This window comes from Nannospalax galili, unplaced genomic scaffold (assembly GCF_000622305.1).
Source record: "Nannospalax galili isolate Female #2095 unplaced genomic scaffold, S.galili_v1.0 scaffold18, whole genome shotgun sequence".
Lineage (NCBI taxonomy): Eukaryota > Metazoa > Chordata > Mammalia > Rodentia > Spalacidae > Nannospalax > Nannospalax galili.
The window spans coordinates 9,770,658-9,793,546 of NW_008346548.1; the positions used below are offsets into that span (position 1 = coordinate 9,770,658).

At 40.8% G+C, this 22,889-nt stretch overlaps 1 protein-coding gene across 1 annotated transcript in view; it reads left to right on the top strand.

Annotated features, from left to right (window-relative positions):
* The window catches only part of Parp14 (poly(ADP-ribose) polymerase family member 14), a 54,826-nt gene that overhangs the window by 19,274 nt on the left and 12,663 nt on the right, over window positions 1-22,889 (top strand). Inside the window, exons 7-14 of the mRNA XM_017800568.2 lie at window positions 5,055-5,294; window positions 5,812-6,033; window positions 9,482-9,557; window positions 11,582-11,731; window positions 12,149-12,211; window positions 12,757-12,924; window positions 17,060-17,266; window positions 17,353-17,952. Of these exons, the coding sequence (XP_017656057.1) occupies window positions 5,055-5,294; window positions 5,812-6,033; window positions 9,482-9,557; window positions 11,582-11,731; window positions 12,149-12,211; window positions 12,757-12,924; window positions 17,060-17,266; window positions 17,353-17,952 (1,726 nt within the window). The remainder of the gene's footprint in view (window positions 1-5,054; window positions 5,295-5,811; window positions 6,034-9,481; window positions 9,558-11,581; window positions 11,732-12,148; window positions 12,212-12,756; window positions 12,925-17,059; window positions 17,267-17,352; window positions 17,953-22,889) is intronic.

The following is a 22,889-nucleotide window of genomic DNA, read 5'->3' on the forward strand; positions in this document are numbered from 1 at the left end:
CTCTTGGGGCTAGAGAGTTGGCTCAGCCATTAAGAGCACTGACTGCTCTTGCAGAGAACCTGGGTTCTAGTCCTAGCACCCACAAGGCTGCTAACAACTGTCTGTAACTCCAGTTCTAGGGGAATCTGATGCCCCCTTCTGACTTCCAAGAGCATTGCATGACATGGGCACACTTACACACATGTAGGCAATACACTCATACACATAAAATAAAAATAATAAAATATTTTTTAAAGGACGTCTTGACTGAGGATGTAGCTCAGTTGATAGAGTGCTTGCTTAGCATGCATGAAGCTCTGGGTTCAGTTCTCCAGCACTGCATAAAGCAGGGGTGATGGTACATGTCTATAATCTCACATTAGGGAGGTGGAGGCAGGAGAATCAGAAATTCAAGGTCATCCTCAGCTACAGAGTGAATGAATGTGAGGCTAGCTCAGGATACATGAGAACTTGTTTTAAACAACAACACAGAACCTCAAAAGATTACAACTTACCTAAAGGAAAATAAGCATCATAATACAGTGAAAAAATTTAAATTAAAGGTTTATTCTTCAGGGCCAAGGACCTCAGCTAAGGACTTGTGTTTCCTTCTCTCTTGGAGAAGATTCAACAACCCCCCAAAATGGGTAAATATTTAGTTTATGAAAGTTTAAAGTAAAAATGTATTTTATATACCTATTTGAGCAATATTATTTGTAATAATAAACAAAAATTAGAAATAATTGTTCATCAAAGGGTGAATTTTAAAATGTACTTTATAGGCTGGAGAGATGGCTCAGCAGTTAAGAGCACTGGCTATTTTTGCAGAAGACCCAGGTTCAAATCCCAGCACCCACATGGTAGGCTAACAACTGCCCATTAACTTGAGTTCCAGAGGATCAAATGCCCTCTTCTGTCCTCCATGGTCACTTACACACATGCAGGCATAACACTCACACACATAGAATAACAAAAAAAAGAGTTATTACTCTTAAAATTTATGCATGTGACTCTGCCTCTCTATTTCTGTCTCCTCTCTCTCTCTCTCTCTCTCTCTCTCTCTCTCTCTCTCTCTCTCTCTCTCTGGCACAACATGTGTGCAGGTGACCAGAGAGGACAGAAGAGGCCATGTGCTCATGTGGAGACAGAGATACAGGGTGTGTGTCACACAGAGAAATATATATATGTGTGCAGGTGACCACAGAGGACAGAAGAGGCCATCTGATCCTTTGGAGCCAGAGTTACAGGCTGTGAGTCACACTGAGAACTAAATATATCCCTGTGCAAGAACAGCAAGCCCTCTTAATCCACTGAGCCATTTATCTAGCCCCTACAATGACTTTTTTTTTCTTTTTGAGACAGAGTCTCCCTGTAGCCCCAGCTGGCCTGGAACTCACTATGTAGACCAGGCTGTCCTTGAATTCACAGAGATCTGCCTGCCTCTGCCTTCCAAGTGCTGGTACTAAAGACATGTACCACCACACCCAGCTTACAGTGAAATTTTCAACCAGTCCCTGAAAGTCTTATTCAAAGACCAACCCCAAAGTCCTAAATTATCACCATTAGGTGTCACTTGTCCTCAACATCTTTCAACAGCAGACAACTAGGTATGCTGGATATGATAGTAAATGAAATGAATTAGATGTCACAAACTTGTTTTGCTTTGACTTTTTTTTTACAAGAAAAGGTATTTGTAAGCTCCATCCAGACAGTTCTGCTGTGATGTGATATGATATGATATGATATTATATGATGAGATGAGATGACATGATATGACATGACATGACACAACATGACATGATATGATGTTGCACTAGATTCTCTCCTGGGAGACTTGTGCATGCGCTCTGGTGTCCCAGGGCCACAAGGTCCTAACACTGACCGACAAAACAGACACTATGCATTCCATTTGGGTTTTTGTATAAAGTTTATAAAATCTGAAAGAAGGTTACTTACAAAGGCATGCACCCATAGGCTCTTTCCCTACATCTTGGTTAAGCTTTTGAGATCCGTGCTGCTAGTGCCAAGTCCCCACCTTGCCAAGGTGGTGACTTTTCATCGCTTTCTGACTTCCTCAGTGCTTCCTTAGACCTTCTCCCTTATGCAATTGAAGCTGACCAATTGGGCAAGAGGTGACTGTCTCTAGTTCCCTCAGAGAACACACCTATCCAGCATATGACATGGTATGATATGATATGATGATATGATGATATGATATGATATGATATGATATGATATATGATGATATGATATATTTGTTTACACAGTGCCAGGGGATTGAACATAGAATTTCATGCATGCTAGGCAAATACTCTATCAGCTGAGCTATATCCTCAACCAAGTCTTCCTTTTGAAAATGCACAGAGCTGTGTAGGAGGCCAAAGGAGAGGGTCACCTGGCCCTGGCTCCAGGACCCTCTAAAGCCAGCAGAAGGATGGGGCTGACATTCACTGGAGGACACACATATGGTCATACAGAAAGAACTGAAGATACTAGATAGCTACAATCTAATTATAGTTCACTTTTGTCACTGTAGAAAGAAATGTGCCCATTAGCAATTATTTCTATTCTATCCATACACTCACCCCACCTTCCTAGCCCTATGTAAATCTGATCTAGTCTTCTATAGACTCACCTGCTCTTGAAGTTTCATGTAAACTAAATCATACAATTTGTGGTCCTATCTAACTGGCTCCTTTCACTGAGAAGAATGCTTTCATGGCTCATCCATGACAAAGCATACATGGGTATTTCATCCTTTTAGTGGCTGAATGTTATTCTATTGGATGGTGTATTAGTCACTTTTCTGTTGCTGTGATAGAAACACTGATGAAAGCAATTTATAGAAGGAAGAGTTTATTTGCACTTATGGTTCCAGGGGAATTACAGTCCGTCATGCCAGGGAGGCATGGTGGCTGGAGGTGGCTGGAGCAGGAGCAGCAGAAGTGAAGCTCTCACATCATCACACAGGCACAGGAAGCAAGAGAGGAACTGGAGATCTGGCAAGGCTTAAGACATCTCTAAGCCCACCCCCAGTGACATGCTTCCTCCATCATAACCACACATTCTAAAACCTCCCCAAAAGTACCATCGTCTGGGGACAAAATGTCCAAATACTTGGAGCCTATGGGGGACATTTTCATTCAAACCACCACATTCTACCTCCTGGCCCCCATAGGCTCATGACCATATAAAATGCAAAATGCATTTAGTCCAACTTTAAAAGTCCCCATAGTCATTATCAATCTCACTACTATTCCAAAGTCCACAGTCCAAAGCCTCTTCTGAGACTCAGCAAAATATCTTAACTGTAAGCACCTGTAAACTCAAAAGACAAATTACATACTCCCAACATACAGTGGAATGGAATACACATTACCATTGCAAAAGGGAGGAATAGAAGCATAGTAAGGAAATACCAGACCAAAATAAGACCTAAAACCAGCAGGACAAACACCAAATCCAGTAGCTCCATGTTTGACTTCTGGGACTTTACTTCCAAAGGGCTTAGATGGCTCAGACTCTCCAGCTTTGCTGCATGCAACACACATTTCTCTCTTGAGCTGGTACCACTGCCTGTATGCAGGTCTTCTTGGCAGATGCCTCACAGCTCTGATATCATGAACATCTTCTTGAGTCTCCCTTGCCAACCAGGCTTCCCCTTCACAGCTTCATGCAATGGCCTATCAGGGTCTTCTCTATGCAGAGGAACCCCTGCTGCATGCTGCTTGGCCTCAGCAGCTCTCTGAAACTGTGGAGGAAGAATTGATGACCCCTTCACTCTTGCATCTTTCATGCCTCTAAAGCCAGCACCAGGTGAACAACAATGCCAAGTTTGACAGAAAGTTTGGGATGGACTCCAGCCTGCTTTATCCATTTTAGAAGCTTGTCTCCTCAGTGGTCCCTGCAGTGTTTTCCTTTCACAAACTGGAGGCTTAACTGGGTGTGGTCTTGTCCTGGAGGCACTCTCTCCATTGTTTAAGTTTGAATCTCTAGGCCTCTCCTTAATCACTTCAATCTTCTTAATCACTTTAATCTCCTTATCAATGGGATCCTCTCTATCACATGCCAGGGCTCCAACATTTATCTTTCAAGTGCTCTTTTTCAATTCAAACTGCATTTCTTTTTGCCCCATTTGCTCTCTTTCACTATAGATCTGCATAATATTCATCATTAATAGCCATGCTACCATTTCTACGTTAGGCTGTCTTGAAATTTCTTCTGCCAAAGAAATTAGTCCATTACTTTTCAACTTAGCTTCAGGCAAGCTTTTTTGTCTAGGGCAGACTCCAGCCAGACTCTTTGCCAAAATATCCCAAGTGCTGCTTAAGTCCTTATTTCCCTCTGAAACTCCATTGTTTTCAGTACTACTTTCTTCCAGGTGCCTACTAGAATGGCCTGTTAAGCTCCACTTACAGTAATCAACCGCTTTTCTAGCTTAACCTACCAAAGTCTTGCACATTTCTTCAAAACCCCACATGATCAGGTTCTTCACAGCCAACAGCCCACTCTCTGGTACCAATTACTGTATTAGTCACTTTTCTGTTGCTGTGATAGAAACACTGACCAAGTTTATTTGAGCTTTTGGTTCCAGGGGAATTACAGTCCGTCATGGCAAGAAGGCATGGTGGCTGGAGGTGGCTGGAGCAGGAGCAGCAGAAGTGAAGCTCTCACATCATCACAGGCACAGGAAGCAAGAGAGTGACTGGAGATCTGGCAAGGCTTAAGAACTCTCTAAGCCCACCCCCAGTGACATACTTCCTCCAGGATAGCCACACCTTTTAAAACCTCCCAAAACAGTGCCATCATCTGGGGACAAAATGTCCAAATACTTGGAGCCTATGGGGGACATTTTTATTCAAACCACCACAGATGGATATACATTTTGTTTGCCCATTCATTAGCCAGTAGATATTTGAATTGTTTCTATTCTCTGTTTTCCTGAGCCTTGGTTAACATAATGTATAGGAGCAACTGTTGTCTTCATTGTGCCCAGCCCAGGGGCTCAAATGGAGTCATTATTGATGAATATCTTAACTGAGAATTTGAAACAAATCTTTGGCTTTGTCTTTAAGGCCCATGTCATTGTCAACTCCATTCCCTCGGATCTTGCACTCAACAAAGGACCCCTTTCTCAGGCCTTCTTGGAAAAGGCTGGGCCAGAACTCCAGGAGGAACTCAACGAAGTAGCACAAGGGTACTATGTCAACGTGGGCACAATTCTTTCAACCAGTGGTTGTAATCTTCCCTGCCGCCAAGTGTTCCATGTGGTGGCTCCGCAGTGGAAGACTAACAACACTGCATGGTCACTAAAGGTAGGGCCTGGCTTGAAATTTTCCAGAGAATGGGATATCCCTCTGTACTCTTCATTCAGGATACCATAGGGTAGCCTGTCTGCTTCTCTTCCATAATAATAGCACATTTTTGGCAGGTCCCATCGCTGTGGCCATTTCTGTCAGTTGTGGATGACTTCTTTCGGGTAATGGTTACTAACAGGAGTTGGTCATTGTGGTCAGTTAACTATTGTGGGTCAGGGAAAGCAAATGAGGAAAATGAGGTAAGAGTTGAAGACAGGAGATGGTGAGGGAGGAGGATAGTAAGGGATGAGGATGGCTATCACTGTCCCTCTTTCCTTCATGGTGCAGTGAGTCTCCCTCATTGTAGAGGATCTCTAAACTTCCTTTCCCTCTCCTGTGCTCTCTCCTCTTCCCACTGCCATTAAGGTCTGCTGAAAGCATGGTGAGTGGCCAAAGCTCCCAGTGAAAGCTGCTTGTTCTTTAGGGTCTCCCGTTTCTAAGCAAGATGATTAAAGAAGTCCTCTGTGCTTTTCAGATCATGAAAAACATAATCACAAACTGTCTGAAGGACACTGAGTTATTGGCTCTACAATCAATTGCATTTCCAGCAATAGGAACAGGAAATTTGGGATTTCCTAAACCTGTGTTTGCTGAATTAATAATTTCACAAGTGCTAAAATTTAGTAGAAAGAATAAACTGAAAACTTTACGAGAGGTTCAACTTCTGCTGCACCCGAAAGATCATGAAAACATTCAGGTACTGTCTCAGCTCATTTCCAGTTGTTTCAGGAACCTTGGTTTGGAACCTCATATTCTCATATGTCTTCTTGGTCTAATAGGATGTTTCTTTCATGTGTTTCCCATACATGAAGCATGAGAGTAGTGTTAACTAGTTGTATGACAAATTGTAAGAAAAATTAGAGATACAGAAAAGGTATAATTTCTTGTTTAGGAATTTTTTCCAAACACACAAAAGTCCATAAGATAGTCTAATGATCTCAAAAATACCCCCCCCCGAAAAAAGATAGTCTAATGAACACCATTGAATCTAGCACTCAGCCTCAACTGCTGTCAACTTACAGACAAAATGTTTGATCTTTCTCTATCATAGTTCCTTCCCCTCCTTTAAAGTTATCTTAAAAGAAAATCCCAGGCATATAATTCTCTCTAGACAATTCAGCAATTTATTTTAAATAAGAATGATTTTTTAAAAACAACCACACAACTATAAAACAGCTTGAAAAATTGACAATAATTCATTTGATTTGGTTAGTTATAATGTCAATGTTCAGATCTCCAGTTATTTTGTCTTTTTGAGACAGGGTCTCCCTGTAGCCCCAGCTGGCCTGGAACTCACTATGTAGACGAGGCTGGCCTCGAACTCACAGAGATTTGCCTGCCTCGCAAGTGCTGGGATTAAAAGCATGTGCCACCACACCCAGCGATCTCACAAATATTTCATTCTGTCTTTATAGCTTTGTGTTTGAATCAGAATCACAGAAGGCCCATGTGTTGTAATGTTCCTTAAGGCCCTTTTTATCTACAGGATTCCCTTCCAGGTCGACATGGAAATACTAATATATAATATAAAGACACAGTTATGTGGCCTTATCAATGGGAAAAACCTCAGGATGGGATGGCAGGTGATTCCTATTCCCACTGATGAAAATTTAATTAATTCTAAGAAAACAGTGTCTTAGAACACACCAGCATATTCCCATCTGAGCAGATTTGGATTAGAAATACCAGCACCATTGTCAGTTGTGTCTGTTAGTCAGCTCACTCTACTAAACATCAGCTGGACTTAGCATTATAGGAACACTGGAGATATTTAAGCCCCAGCCCCTGGCCTCCATGTCGTTATAATCCAGCAAGTATATGGCCTTAATGTTTGAAAAGCTCCATAATGTTGCAAAAAATTAACAGATCAAAGCTAGCAACTCTGTAGATGCCCATGGATTGGGCTGTCTGAATTTCTAGGTCACTATTTTTATCAGGATCTAGACATTACCTATGAATTCACTGGAAGCAGGCATACTGAACTTACATTCTAATCATGTAGCCATACCACCAAGTAAAGTATGTGATCCTTTAGCTTGGCGTGTATAATCACAGCTGAGTTTGTTTGGGTTTTGTTTTATTATTTTTTTTACTTTTCTATTTTTTGTTTTTTCAGGAAGTGTCTTTCTTTAGTCCCAGCTGGCTTGGAACTCACGATGTAAACGAGGATCTCATAGTGATCCTCCTGCCTCTGCCTCTGAGTGCTGGGATTAAAAGCTTGTGCCACCATACCCGGCTTTTTAAAAAAAAAATTGTAGTTTTAAAAAATTTTATGTGTATGAATGTACATTAAGTATGTAAGTGCACCTGTCATGTAATGCCCGTGGAGGCCAGAAGAGGGCGCTGGATTCCCTGGAACTGGAGTTATGGGCAGTTGTTAGCTGCCATGTGGGTGTTGGGAACTGAACCCAGGTCCTCTGCAACAGTCAGTGCTCTTAACTGCTGAGCCAGCTGCCCTCCCCACCCCACTTTCTTTGCTTTCTTTTATTTTTTGAGACAGAGTCTTACTATGTAGCCCAGACTGACCACAAACTCATGGTAAATGGTTTTGCCTCAGTCTCCAGAATCCTGGGGTAACAGGCATGCACCAACCTGCCCAACTAGAAGAGTTTTTAATAATTTATGGCATGCATTGTGTAAGGTGATGTGAGTCACTGAACAGTATGCAGCACATACTTTCTCGTCTAGAAATAATAATTACTTTGGGTTTATAATCATAAGACAAACTATATTGGAGAAATGGACTACTGAGATTTTTGTATAATATGAACGTTTGAGGGGCTGGAGTGATGGCTCAGCAGTTAAGAACACTGGTTGTTCTTACAGAAGACCTGGTTTGAATCCCAGCACCCACATGGCAGCTAACAACTGTCTGTAATTCCAGTTCCAGGGGATCCGACAGCCTCTTCTGTCCTCTGTGGGCATTGCACGACATGGGTGCACTTACCTACATGCAGGCAATACACACATACACATACACATAAAATAAAAATATTTTTAAAAATTTTTAAAAAAGAAAGAAATTTTTTAAAAAAATGAACGTTTGGTGGATAAGGGCTGTGAGTGCTGAGACACAAACCCAAGCCTCCAAATCTTATATCTGGTCTTCATTTCCTTTAATAAACAAGGTATTCTGCAATTATTTTATGAAAAAGATTAGTCTCTACAGACACTTTTAATGCCATTTTTAAAACATCTTATGGGGGGAGGCTGGAGAGATAACAGTGGTTAAGAGCACTGGCTGCTCTTGCAGAGTACCTGGGTTCGATTCCTAGCACCCACATGGCAGCTAACTGTAATTCCAGTTCCAGGGGATCTGATGCCTTCTTCTGATCTCTACGGGCATTGCACAACATGGGCGTACTTACATCCATATAGGGAATACACTCACACATGTAAAATTTACAAAAAACAAATATTAGAAAAAAATCTTTTTTTAATCTTATTTTTTCAATGTGTATGTGTGTCTTGCCTGCATGGATCTAAGTCTACCACAGGCATGCAATGCCCACAGAGGCCAGAGGAGGGTGTCAGATCCCCTGGAACTGGAGTTACTGACGGTTGTTAGCTGCCATGTAGGAGCTGGTTATCTGCAAGAGCCATCTCTCTAGCCCCCTCTTTGCAGAAATTTTGAGTAATACAAAATGAGTAAATTCTTTAGCCATCTTACATCCAAGTCTTCTTTGCTATAGGTGTACTTTTAAAATGAGATTATATAATACGTAATTTAATATCCTTTTCACTAAATGTTATACAATAAACATTTCTCTATTCCATTAAATATTCTTTGAGAACACGGTTTTTAGTGGCTGCTAAGTATTTTAATACATGGATATGTGAAAATATATTTAGCTATTCCTCCACTGGATTTTAATGGTCTCACTTGTTCTCTGTTATGAGCAGCTCTTTAATTACTATCTTTGTATTTATTTATATATTCAGTTCCATATTTGACTATTTTCACAGGGCACATTTGTAGAATCAGAACTGTATGTACATTTTCATAGCTTTAAGATCTATAATCAAATTAAATGATACTGTTTGGGAGTTATTCTTTTCCAAATACATATATGTGCATATAGGATGAGCCAAACTCATTCATCAACTGAGAAGTATAATGGACAAAACTGTGTTTGCATTTCCAGGCATTTTCAGATGAATTTGCCAGAAGGAATAATGGAAATCCTAGTAGCAAATACCCCAAGGCTGAAGATACACAAGGTTCAGTAAAGCTTTTAAATTGACAAATGATTTCTTGTTGCTAAGTAACTATTCAATCACAGGTAAAAAATGGTGGTGATGATTTTTCTGAAAAAAAAAAAAAGATAAAAAATGGTATGGAACCTACTAAACTATGGTCCATACATGTGAATGTGCAAGATACTGGCTGTATTTATGGGATCTGGGGCAAGACAATGTGAGACAAGTTAGGTAATCCATACAGTGGGTTTTTAATTAGTAATGAGGCTACCAACTCAATGTGCAATGTGACAAGTGTTTTCCTAAAGACACATTGAGAGACAATACAAAACAAATGCTTCTCTGTCAAATTCGCTGTTGAGATTTTCTGAGTTTATTCTGTTTGTGGTTCACTGAAGTTCTTTTGCTTTTGTTTTCCCTTTTTTGAAACAGGGTTTTCCTGTGGCCCCAGCTGGCCCGGAACTTTCTATGAAGACCAGGCTGGCCTCGATCTCACGGAGATCCACCTGCCTCTGCCTCCTGAGTACTGGGACTAAAGGTGTGCACCACCACGTCCAGCTCAGATGCTTTGTTTTTAAGGTGAGATCTTGCCAGGCTGCCCAGGGCAGTTCCAAACTCCTAAACTGAAGGAATCCTCCTGCCTTAGCCTTCAGAGTAGCTAGGATTACAGGTACACTGCACCTGGCTTTACTGAGGCTTCTTAAAATAAAAAAGGCTTATTGTATAACTGTATTAATTCAACTATGAACCTAGAAACTTACAGCCACTTGTGAAAGGGATGTACTATTGCTCTGGAGTATGTTACTGAATATGTTAAAGCTGTAACGAAATGCTTCTTCTAATCATGTAGTTATTAAAAATTTTTTTAAAATAAATAATGATTAAAAAATTGCTACATTTTGCTGCGTGTGGTGGCCCACACCAAACCCTGGTACTCATCAAGGCCAGCCTGGACTACATAGTGAGACTCTGTCTCAATTTTTTTCATCAAATTTAGGATTTTTCAGTTATTGCTTCCTCAAATTTTTATTTTCTGCACAGCCCTCTGTCTTCTTTTGATAGGTCCAGTCATGTGACCATGAAGCCTTTCAAATGCCCCATAGACCTCTGATGTGCCCTTCCCCTCACTCTTTTCTTCAGATTCAATTGTTTATATTCTTTCAAGCTGGTGTTCATTCAAGTTCACAAATCCCTTCTCTACCCCACCCCCTATGCTGTTGAAGACATCCAGGCAATTTTTTATTTCAGACAGTGCATTTTGAAGTTCTAAAATATCTATTTGGGCTGGGCGTGGTGGCATACACCTGTAATCCCAGCACTTGGGAGGTAGAGGTGGGCGGATCTCTGTGAGTTCAAGGCCTGCCTGGTCTACATAGTGAGTTCCAGGACAGCTGGGGATACAGGGAGACCCTGTCTCAAAAAGACCCCCCCCAAAAAAAGCCAAAACCTATTTGGGTCTGTTTTGTATAGTTCCTACTTTTCTGTAAAGAGCCCCTGTCCTTCCATTCATTCCAAATCATTTCCATGTGTGTCTCTGTGTCTATGTCTGTATGTATGTCTCTGTGTGTGTCTGTGGTGTGTGTGTCTGCATATATGTGTATAAAGAGCTGAAGTGTCCTCTACCCAAAGTCTTCAGATCACAGAGACCGTTTTCTCAATCTTCTGAACACAAAGGTAGGCTTGTCTGAGTTTTGCTGCCACCTTATGAAGTTCTGGGACTGGGCCTGCTCTGGGGTCACAGTTGGGGAGAAAAGAAAAATTCAGAAACAAAACCGCATGGGAAACTCTGCCTCACACAAGCTGCTTTTTCATGTTTCGACTTCTTTCTCTGGGCTTCTGTTGTCCTTTTCTTTTCAGAGTTCTCAGGTGGTGGCACTTTGTGTGACCAGGTGACATGTTTGACATGTCTATTTTCTAATCCTTTTTCTAGAAAAAGACCATCACTGGGACCCTAGGTCCAGACCATAGTAAAGGATAGAGGTTCAGAGACAGGGCAGCCCTGCAGAGGGCACAGGTGAGCAGCTCTGCTTTCTTTTTCTGGGCAGGTTTCTATGGGACTCTCTCCAGCCCTGCTTTAGGAGTGCATGAAATGACCATCGGCTCCATCCTCTTCCAAGTGGCCACTGGAGACATCACCAAAGAAGTGGCAGATGTGATTGTAAACTCAACATCAAATACATTTAATCTCAAATCAGGTACATCACTCACACAGAATTTCAGTGATAATTAACATGGTAGCTCTGTGAAGGAGTATTTCTACAGCCAAACTGATTTTGATAACTTTGGCTTGTTAATATTAATATTTTACAAGTTCAACAGAATGCTGGGCATCTTTAAATCTTTAACTCCAACACTCAGGAGACAGAAGCAGGCAGGTCTCTGTGGGACATGCTGGCTCAAAACAACCAAAAAAAAAAAAAAAAAAGTTCAAGTTTCTTCTTACAACTGTTGTAACTGGAAATACTTTATGAAATTTTCTTATTCAGCAATACCAGGTATAGGACACTTTTGATGGCGGGGATGCACTTCAATGATAAGGCCATCTTTCTGGTCAGGATGTACTGCAGAGATTTTATATTCATGTTTGTTACCATCTCGATTTTCTCATGTAGGGGTATCCAAAGCAATTTTAGAAGCTGCAGGACAAAATGTGGAAATGGAATGTTCTCGTAAAGGTAAGGCACAAATTCTAAGTGGAAGATCGAATATGGGAGAATGTGAAGAAACCAAGAGACGACTTAGACTTGGGAAGACAGTGTATGAATCTTAAAATCACACATTTTGTTGAAGAATCCAGATTACAGAAAATTAAAAGCAAAAAGTTGTCTCAGATTAATGATAGACATTGAGCCACAAGATTTCATTAAATATAGTGTTCCAAGAGTTTAAAATATTTAATTCATTTATTTTATTTTATTTTTATGAGTGTTTTGCCTGCGTGTATTAGGTGTATCACATCTGTACAGTGCCTATGGAGGACAGAAGAGGGCGTCAGATCCCCTGGAACTGGAGTTATAGATGGTTGTTAGCTGCCATGTGGGTGCTGGGAACCAAACCCAGGTCCTCTGCATGAGCAGTCAGTGCTCTTAACTGCTGAACCGTCTCTCCAGTCCCCATGTTTTAAGAGTTTGAAACTTATGTGTCCTTGTCAAATCAGATATTTTGCTTTCTTAAAGAGTAGGTTCGGCATCTAATTCTGTGTCTTTTATCTGTTTCCCAGCTCAACAGAACAAAAAGGAGTATATAATCACAGAGGGCGGATTACTGAATTGCAAAAATATCATTCATGTCGTTGGTGGAAATGATGTCAAAAGTTCAGTTTCCTGTATTTTGCAAGAATGTGAACAACAGAATCACTCAACCATTTGCCTGCCAGCCATTGGGACAGGTAGGTTTCCTCAGGCTACCAAGGCTCAATCTTAAGGTATTCACTTGATGATGGATCTGGTACTGGTAGTAATACGGTTAATCAGCACTGAGTCTGAGTGAGGACAGGAACAGTTAATGTAGGAGTAGACAGTTTCTTCACTCCAGGCTACCCCCTTAAGGGCATGAGTAAAACCCATGGGTACTGCAAGTAAAAAAGAAGAAAAATGAGCAGGGTGCACTGGTGTACACACGTAGTCCCAACTGCTGAGGCAGGAGGATCACTCAGGCCTAGGAAATTCAGGTTAGCCTGGGCAACACAGTCAGACCGTGTCTCAAAAAAGGATAGGCCAGGTGGGTGGCACATGCCTTTAATACCCACACTCAGGAAGCAGAGGTGGGCAGATCTCTGAGATTGAGGCCAGCCTGGTCTACACAGTGAGTCTGGGCCAGCCAGGGCTACATAGTGAGATTCTGTCTCAAAAAATAGGAAGAGCAGAAAGAGAAGGAGGAGGACCAGAAAGATGAGGAAGAGGAGGAGAAAGAAGAGAAACCTAAAGGGAATATTATGACCTTAGAGAAAAAGAAGGGAGGGGATAAGAAGATGAGTAGAAAGACCATCCCGCATGGTCTTCATTAGTTCCCCCTTTTTTTACTTCCCTACATAGCTTCCATTTAATTCTTAACTTCCTCCTCTATCCGCTCTCCATGGAGAATATCCATTTACCAACTTCACCTGGCACTACCTACCTGATAAGGCATTTCTAGCCCTCAGCTCAATAGTCAGTGCTGTCTGTTGACCTTTGGACCTCTCTTTGGAGGAGCCTCTCAGACTCCAGAACGTTTTGAGTTGGAAACTTGGCTCAACACTTTCTTTTTGACCCAATTGCTTCTGGGTTTCTTGTTCTCTTCAAACTGTGTGAGGACTATGTGACTTCTCACATATAAGTACCATGCTTTGGGCTTATCATTAATTAGGGGGGTGGTTATCATTGGTTAGGGGACAACCTTGAAGCCCTTCCTCAGGAGTCAGAGTCATGCACATTGATGGTGTTTAGGAAAGGCATGCACTCAGATCAAAGCGGGATGGGTGGAGCTGGAGACCAAGCCCTAAAGCTGTCCTGCTGTTGCTTGGAACCTAAGCTCTACTGTCTTCAACTGGCACTCCACACTCCCTATGCCTTACTTGTGGTCATTCTATCCATTCCTCATAGTGTTCCAAGATGTATCTATGCCTGCTTCATTACCTTTCTATTTCCCAAAGAATCTATTTCTATGGTCCTTTTGTTTATTTCCCTCATGGTATCATCCATTCCTAGCAGATTAGCCAACATTTCCTCTCTCAATCTCTTCCTCCCTCCCCTCTTTCTTCCCTCCCTTCCTCCCTCCTTCCCTCCCTCCCTCCATCCCTCCTTCCCTCCCACCATGCTTTCTCCCTTCCTTCCTTCCTGTGTTTAACACTTGCCTTTTGTCCAGACTTTCATTACTGTCTCCTAAGCAGACCTGCCTTCCCCACTCTAGGACTTCCTTCATTCCCTTCAGATTTGTTTTTCTCAAAAACTGGTTTGTTCCCCTGTCCATTCCAGGGAGGGAATGGGTAGTTGACAAGCACATTCAGAGAACTCCAAATCCATTGTCTCTCTTTCCTGAAACTTACCCTTCCTTTATATCCTTGATCTTACAGAAAGCGTCACTGTCCACTTGGAACCCTTCACCTTCTTTATCGCTCCTGTGTTCATTAGCTCTTCACTCAGTTTGATTAAACATCTGTGTGCTTAGGCACAAGAGACAGAAAAATGGCTAAGAAAAGGGTTCAGTCCACAAGAAGCTCCCAGCCTTGTGAGAAGCATGTAAGCGACATGACCCATTATTTAGTGAAGGCATGTGTGTGGCAAAAGGTGAGGAGGGAAGGGTGAAGGGCAAGCCCAGTTGGTCAGTAGGTCTTCCTGACTTTATTCCTAAATGCCCTCCACCCAGTCTTGACGCCTGGCTCTTCATTCTGGCCGCCTTTGTTTAACACTTGCCTTGTATCTGTTTTATTGTTGCCTCCTCAGTAGACCAGGCTTCCCGACTCCAGTGCTTCCTCAGATTTGTCTCCCTCAAAAACCAGTCTGTTTCCCTGCCCATGACAGGCTGAACATATCATCTTCCATGACAGCTGTCTGGCACAGTTTTTCTCTTATTTTCCACACATCATCCATTAAGCACCTGTTCATTTCACATATACCCTCTGTCCTGGCACAGATAGGCAAATGTCCAGGCCACAATGGCACATGATAGATGTTTCCTAAGAGTAGATAAATGAACCCTAATGATTTCAGTTAAACTCTTCCACATACTATGGGGCTTTAAAAGGAGAAGTTTCTTCTCCTAATTAGTTGATTAAACAACAACAACAACAAGAAATCCTTTAGGTTGGCTTTGCATAGGAATTGTCTACACAGCCTAGTCAAATAAGTCAACTCTCATTTTTTGCAATGGTGGTGGGCACCGTCCACAGGGATCATTCAAATGAGCTCTTAGTCTATCAAACCAGTTTTCCCAGAGGACTTGCACATTGTCCATCATGTGACTTTGCTAGCCACCATTGACTTGGGATAACTCCCATGATTAGAAAGGGAGTTTCACTTTCTTACCTAGTCAATATTTCAGGGTTTGTGAAACAAGATAAGGAACATACTGAAGACAGAAGTAGCTCTACTCTGGCTACTTTGAGTCCTCCTGGTCAGCTAAAATTGCACTGAGTGTGGGAAAAGATATCCCAGAGGCTCAGGATAACTAATATAAAGATAATTAGAGATTATAACAAGTATCTTGAGAATTCTAGGTACCTTAAAATTATCCTTAGTTTAAATCAGGCCCCTCAAGATACCTTGGAGAATAGAGATACATGCACAAAACCGAGTAATGGCTGACTCAAAAGATTATATTTTCTTCTCTAAGTGTTACTGGTGGTCTGGGCCAGATGATTCCAGGTTCTTGGCCTCTCTTCCAAATAACTGAAAATAAGGGCTTACACAAATTTGCAATAGAAGCAAGACCACTTATTTTGAGCAAAGCAATAGTGCAGGTTATAGGGAGATACACCATCACTGGCAGCAGGCCACATGATGAGTGTACTCAAGGGCCCCAAGCTACAGCCTACAGTCTAGTGAAAAGTGGCATTGGTTACTAAGGGGTGTAGTTTGGGTAGTTCTCTATTCTGATTGATAGACTAGATTATATAATCATTTTCTCTACTGTGCATGTCTTTTCCCATAATGCATCTGATTTTAATCAAATGCATGCCCAATTATGCACAGGAATAAGATGATAAATGGGGATTCTCCCTAAAAGGATACTAGAGGACAAAGCTTTGCTTTACTGCTTGTGCACCCAATTACCAGTTCAGGCTGGATCAGCCTTTCTATTTTTTGTACATAGATACATTGGTAACATCCTTGAAAGTGTTGAATCATAGTCACTAGACCACCAAGGAATGCACTTGAATAGAAACTGCCTTGAATAAACTTGATTGTTAATAAGGGTGGAGTAACACACCATTTCTCAGAGATGGGAGTTTGTGTAGCCCTGGAGATGGGCTCCAGGGGGCTCCAGGTTGCTAGGTACATTGTTTGGAAAGGGGTGTGAGTGCATAGTACATGCAAGTAAAGGAACTAGACTACCAAGTGCATTATTACAAGAAGAAGGGTGTGCATCACCAAAACAAAATGGGGGTCACAAGCCAAACTATCTCCTACACTTGCGTGCCTCATAAAGCCCATGTTGATTCAACACATATTAGAAATTTTGCTTTTCAATTTTTTTTGAGGACACAATTAAGCCAAGAAAAATAATTACCTATTCCTGTCATGGGAGGGAAGGGATACCATGAACTGAAATCTGTTGAACAGGGCAGATGTGATGTTACAATCTAGAAGTTAGATTTCAGGGTCTTTTGTTGGGGTTTTCATCTCTAGAAAGCCCCAAATAAAAAATCCCCACTGAATCTAGGACTTCAAAAATATTTGTTGATATATTGTTAGAAAAGTTGACATTGATGAACATGTTGGGGGACAGGCTTTTTTTTCCTGTGAGAATTGGAATTACTAATTTTGTCCTCAACCTTTTGCAGTTGGATCTCAATCTCTAGACTATTTTATTTGCTTTTGTTTTAGGAAATGCCCAACAAGACCCACATACAGTTGCTAATGCCATAATGGATGCCATTGAAGAATTTATCCAGAAAAAATCAGTCCAGTCTGTAAGAAAAGTTAAAGTCATTATCTTTCAGCCCCATATTCTGGATATTTTTCATGATATCATGAAAGGAAGAGAAGGGGCCCCAGCTTCTCCTCGGCCGTCTGTGATATCTAAAATTGTCTGTGAGTTCCTCATGTTTATGAAATACTTGTTCCTAACAGTGATGTTGAATGGGGTAAAGAAAAACTATCTTTATTTTTCTCATTAGCCCTTTTCAGCTCTCCAAAGCAAGCTCCCTGCAAAGAGAAAGTCTTGGTTCTAGAAAAGAAAATAGAGCTGACAGTTTTCCAGGTGTGTGGTGTAGGAGAGGACAGTGTGGACTGCACAATCTCCTGGATACAGGATCTGATTAATAAAGAGCAGCATTCCTACACCAGTGATGACAAGTGTATCAAAGACTTTGATGAAAAGGAGTGCCAGGAACTGATTAAGCTGCAGAAGAGGCTAAACATTACCGTTTCCCTGGACCAGAAAACACCTTTGATCAAGGTTTCAGGAATTAGCAGAGATGTGTTGCAAGCTAGAGATGAGATTGAGGAGATGATCAAGAGCATTAGATCGGCCAAGGAAAAGGAAACCCAGGCAGACTGTGTCTATGAGTTCGTAGAGTGGCAATACATCGACAATAGCACTATCCACCGTTTTGACAAACTCACCAACCTGCACCTGGAGAATGCAAAGAAGGCAAAGCACAAGAGCACTGTTGTCAAAATCAACAACCAGGACTACACAGTGAACTTGGGCACATACACTGCCTCAGGCCCAAATGGACACAGTTTAACCATTCAGCGCATTGCAAAATCCGAAGGTGAGTCACTCTTATTTGCCTTTCTTTTTTTTTTTTTTTTTTTTTTTTTTTTTTTGAGACAGAGTTTTACTGTGTAGCTCTGACTGGCTGGAATTTGTTATGTAGACCAGGCTGTCCTTGAGCTCACAGAGATCTGCTTGCCTCTGCTGGGATTAAGGGCATGCCACCACATCCAGCTGCATCAAATTTTCAAGTAGATAATATTCAAATAGCCCTAAAAATCTTGGTCTCTGAGTTTACAGAGCATACATTACGGCTAAGAAAATATAGCATGGATGTACCCAACAGCCCAAGAATGACCGTCTTAATGGTACCAATAGTTGAGCCTTGTGTTTGTTCCCACCTCTTCAGATTATAAACTTCCCAGAGTCAGTTCTGTTGGGAGGTAATGGCTGCCTCACTCAGAGGCAGGAAAAACAACATTTTTTTAATTTAAAAAATTTTTAAATTTAATAACTACATGATTAGAAACATTTCATTACAGCTTTAACATATTCAGCAAAAATTTCCAGAGCAAGGATACATCTCTTTCAAAAGTGGCTGTAAATTTTTAGGTTTACAGTTGAATCAATACAGTTGTACAATATTGAGCTCGGTATAAACCCTGAAAGAGATAAATTTGAATGTGTTTTTAACCTTTAAAGAAGATCTCCCTTACATTTTAAAATGTTTCCTACATTTTTAGTGCTACTAATGCTCAGATGTTTGCACATGTATCTTTAATCTCTATGTGTCTGATTATTACTAGTCATAGTCGGTTACACTCGGATCCTTGGCACCTGAGTATGGCTATAAACTCATCAGGTAGATTTCAATGATAATGTTTATCACCTCTACTAATTAACATGAAGTAAATTTTTATGCTTCCTCCTCAAATATGTCTTTTTTTAAAATTTATTGATTTTTTTCTGTCTATATCATACAGAACATCCCAAACACTCTCATTCATCTGTATACCCACTTCCCAAATGACATCCTCCCATAGCCCCCCCTCCCTGACTGGAGTCCATATACTCTTGTCATCCCTGTTACTGTCCACTGTGTTGTCGTGCTCCCAGCCATTCCCCAGTGTGTGTCCATCCACTGAATCTAGTCAGCCTATCTAGAGATCCTTGTTTTAGGAAGATCAACTGTTCCTCATTCAGCAGCAATCAGTTGTCAATATTCCTTTAGACAAGATTGGGATCTGCTGTTCATTTTCCCAGTTCTACGCTGGGTTACTGTTTGGGAGTCTTTTGGGCCACCTGGCCAAAAACTGAAAGGAAGGTATCTCCTGTCTGTCATTGTTGCTTGTTATGTAGCCTTTAGCTATATATATGGACTCTTAAAAATTATATTTACCCCATTAATCTTTGGTTATACTTTCCTTTTGGATGATTAAAACCCTACAATTGGACCAGATAAACCAATTTATTTTTACTCTTAAGGTCGTTTGAGGATCTGTTCCTCAGGGGTCACATGGGCTTGGGAGAAGCCCCTGGCTCCTTTCTTTTACCAGTTCTGTCTATGTGAAGATAAGTCAAAGGTCCCACTTGACCATGGCTGGCTTCACTTGGAAGCATGGAGGAAATGATTCCTCTGTGTTGACCCTCCTCTTTGTAGACTGGACACTGGTTCAGGTCCATCTGGTGAGGTCTCCACCGCCTCCTTGATCAAGAGGACAGGTGACTCACCACAGTTACAGGAGATTTTGAGAGATGCTCCTAGTCCCCTGGAACTTAGTCTACCTAGGAGGGAAAGGAGCAAAAAGTGTCCTTTATGTCCCTGTGACCAAATTAGTATAGGCTTCATAGTATGGCTGTTAAACATCCAAGAACGTTAGTTCCACCAGTCTGATATTTTAATTACCATGTGCCATGTAGATAAAGCTTGGGCAAAGACCGAACGCTCTCATATAAACCTTGCCTAGACATATATTACATTCTTTGATCTGGTTGTATGTATAATTTGTCAGTAGATTGTTGGCCTAATATGGTTCCCTCTGGTTTTCTAAAACTAGCTAGGCATTATTTATCTCTCAAATTGTCTAACCCTTCCACCATGGTTTCCTATGGTCCCACCTCTCTTGAACTCCTTCCCTTTATCCCCCAGTTTCCTTGTATAACCTTCTCTCCGCCCTCCCCTTAAAATAACCCCATTTTTATTCATATCTCCCTTATTAATACCTGTTTCCTACTGTTCATCTCTTTCAGATTCTTTCTTTTCCTTTACCTCCCTGGTTCCTTTCCATTATCCTGGTTCCTGTAGTTATGTCTGGATACATACTCACTTATCATGGTTTGGTTCCAGGATCCACATATGAGGGAGAACATATGTCAATTTTTTTTTTTCTGAGTCTCTGTTACTTCACTTAGTATAACTTTCTAGTTCCATCCATTTACCTGAAAGTCTCATGATTTCATCTTTCATTACTGCTGTCCCTCGTATAAATGAACCACATTTTCATTATCCACTCGTCAACTGAGGGACACTTAGGTTGCTTCCATCTCTTAGCTATTGTGAAAAACACAGTTCACAGTCCCACCAGCAGCAGATGAATGTTTCACTTTCCCCACATCCTCTCCACCATTTAGTATCATTTGTTCTCTTGATCTTAGCCAGTCTGGCTGGGGTAAAATGAAATCTTAAAGTGGTCTTAATTTGCATTTCCCTGATTACTAGTGATGTTGAACACGTCTTAAGACACTTCTTAGCCATCTTTATTTCTTCTTTTGAGAACTCGCTGTTCAGGTCCTTAGCCCATCTTTTAATTGGGTTAATTCTTTCTTGATTCTTTGTTTTATGAGTTTGTTATATAGTCTGGATGTTAAGACTCTGTCAGATGTGTCACTGGTGAAGATTTTCTCCCATTCTGTGGGTTTTCTCTTCACTTCCTTGGTTGCTTCTTTTGATGTACAGAAGCTTTTTAGTTTAAGGTCCCATTTGCTGATTCTTGACCTTGTTTCCTGGACAGTTGATGTCTGCTTTAGAAAACCCTTTCCTACACCTATATCTTGTAGGTTATTGCCAATGTTTTCTTCTAACAGTTTCAGAGTTTCAGGCTTCACATTGAGGTCTTTGATCCATTTGGAGTTGACCTCTGTGCAAGGTGAAAAATAGGGGTTTAGTTTTATTCTTCTACAGGTGGTGATCTAGTTTTGCCAGCACCATTTGCTGAACATGCTGTCTTTCCTCCAGTGAATATTCTTAGCCCCTTTGTCAAATATCAGGTGGCTGCATATCTGGGTCTTCAGTTTTGTTCCATTCATCTATGGGTCTATTTTTGTGCCAGGACCATGTTGTTTTTATGGCTATAGCTCTGTAATACAGCTTAAAATATGGTATAGTAATCCCCTCGGCATTGCTCTTAGTGCTCAGGGTTGTTTTGGCTATCCGAGGTCTTTTGTGCTTCCATATGAATCTTAGTGTCCCGACCTGCAGGACACTTCTACAGTGGCGTGACCAGTGGGGGTCCTAGAAGGAATGACAAACAAGGAACACGAAGAAAGAGAGCAAGACAGTGTTCTGATCAAGCTCCAAAATTTTATTTGAAAGCAGCAGACATATATACTGGTAGTGGAAAACTAATCTCTTTCTTTAAAGATTTAAAATTTTCATCGTAGAGGTCTTTAATGTATTTGGTCAGGTTTATTCTGAGATATTTTATTTTATTTTATTTCCAGCTATTGTGAAGGGGAGTGTTTCCATGTACTCTTGCTCTGATTGCTTGTTATTGGTATATAGAAAGGCTACAGACTTTTGTAGATTAATTTTGTAACCTGCCACTTTACTGAATGTGTTAATAATTTCTAGGAGTTTGCGTGTGGAATTTTTGGCGTCCCTTAGATATATTATCATATCATCTGCAAAAAGGGATAATTTGATCTCTTCTTTTCCAATTATTACTCCTTTAATTTCCTTCTCCTGTATTATTGGTCTTGCAAGAGTTTCAAGCACTATGTTAAGGAGGAGTGGAGATAGTGGACAGCCTTTTCTTGTTCCTGATTTCAATGGAAATGCTTCCAGTATTTCTCCATTTAGAATGACGTTGGCTGTGGGTTTGTTATATATGGCTTTGATTATGTTGAGATTTGGTCCCACTAGTCCAATTCCCTCTAGGACTCTGAACATAAATGCATGTTGAATTATGTCAAAGGCCTTCTCTGCATCTATTGAGAAGACAATGTGGTTCTTGTCTTTGAGCCTATTTATATGATTTATGATGTTTATTGACATGTATATTGAACCATCCCTGCATCTCTGGAATAAAGCCGACTTGATCATGGTGGATGATCTTTTTGATGTGTGTCTGTATGCAGTTTGCAAGTTTTTTTTTGAAAATTTTTTCATCTGTGTTCACTAAGGATATGGGTCTATAGTTCTCTTTTTTGGTTGTGTCTTTACCTGGTTTTGGAATTAGACTGATGCTGCCTTCATAGAAGGAATTTGGAAGTTCTCCCTCCATTTCTACTTTTTTAAAGATAAATTAAGTAGTATTGGATGCCTCCTCTTTAAATGTCTGGTAGAATTCTGCTGTAACTCCATCTAGTCCTGGGCTTTTTTTAGTCGGGAGGTTTTGTATTACTGTTTCAATTTCTTTTTGTGTTATGGGTCTGTTTAAGCTGTTAATCTCTTCTTGGTTTAGTTTTGGTGGTTCCCATGCTTTTAGATATCCATCCATTTCTTTTAGGTTTTCAAATTTAGTAGCATATAGGTTTTTAAAGCATTCCCATATAATGTTCTGTGTCTTTCTGGTGTCTGTTGTGATGTTTCCCCTTTCATTTCTTATTTTGCTGATTTGGAGGTGCTCTTTCTTTCTTTTGGTTAACTGGGCTAGTGGCCTGTCAATCTTGTTCATCTTTTCAAAGAACCAGCTCTTGGGTTTGTTGATTCTTTGTATTGTTTTCTTTGTTTCTATTTCATTAATTTCTGCTCTGATTTTTGTTATTTCTTCTTGT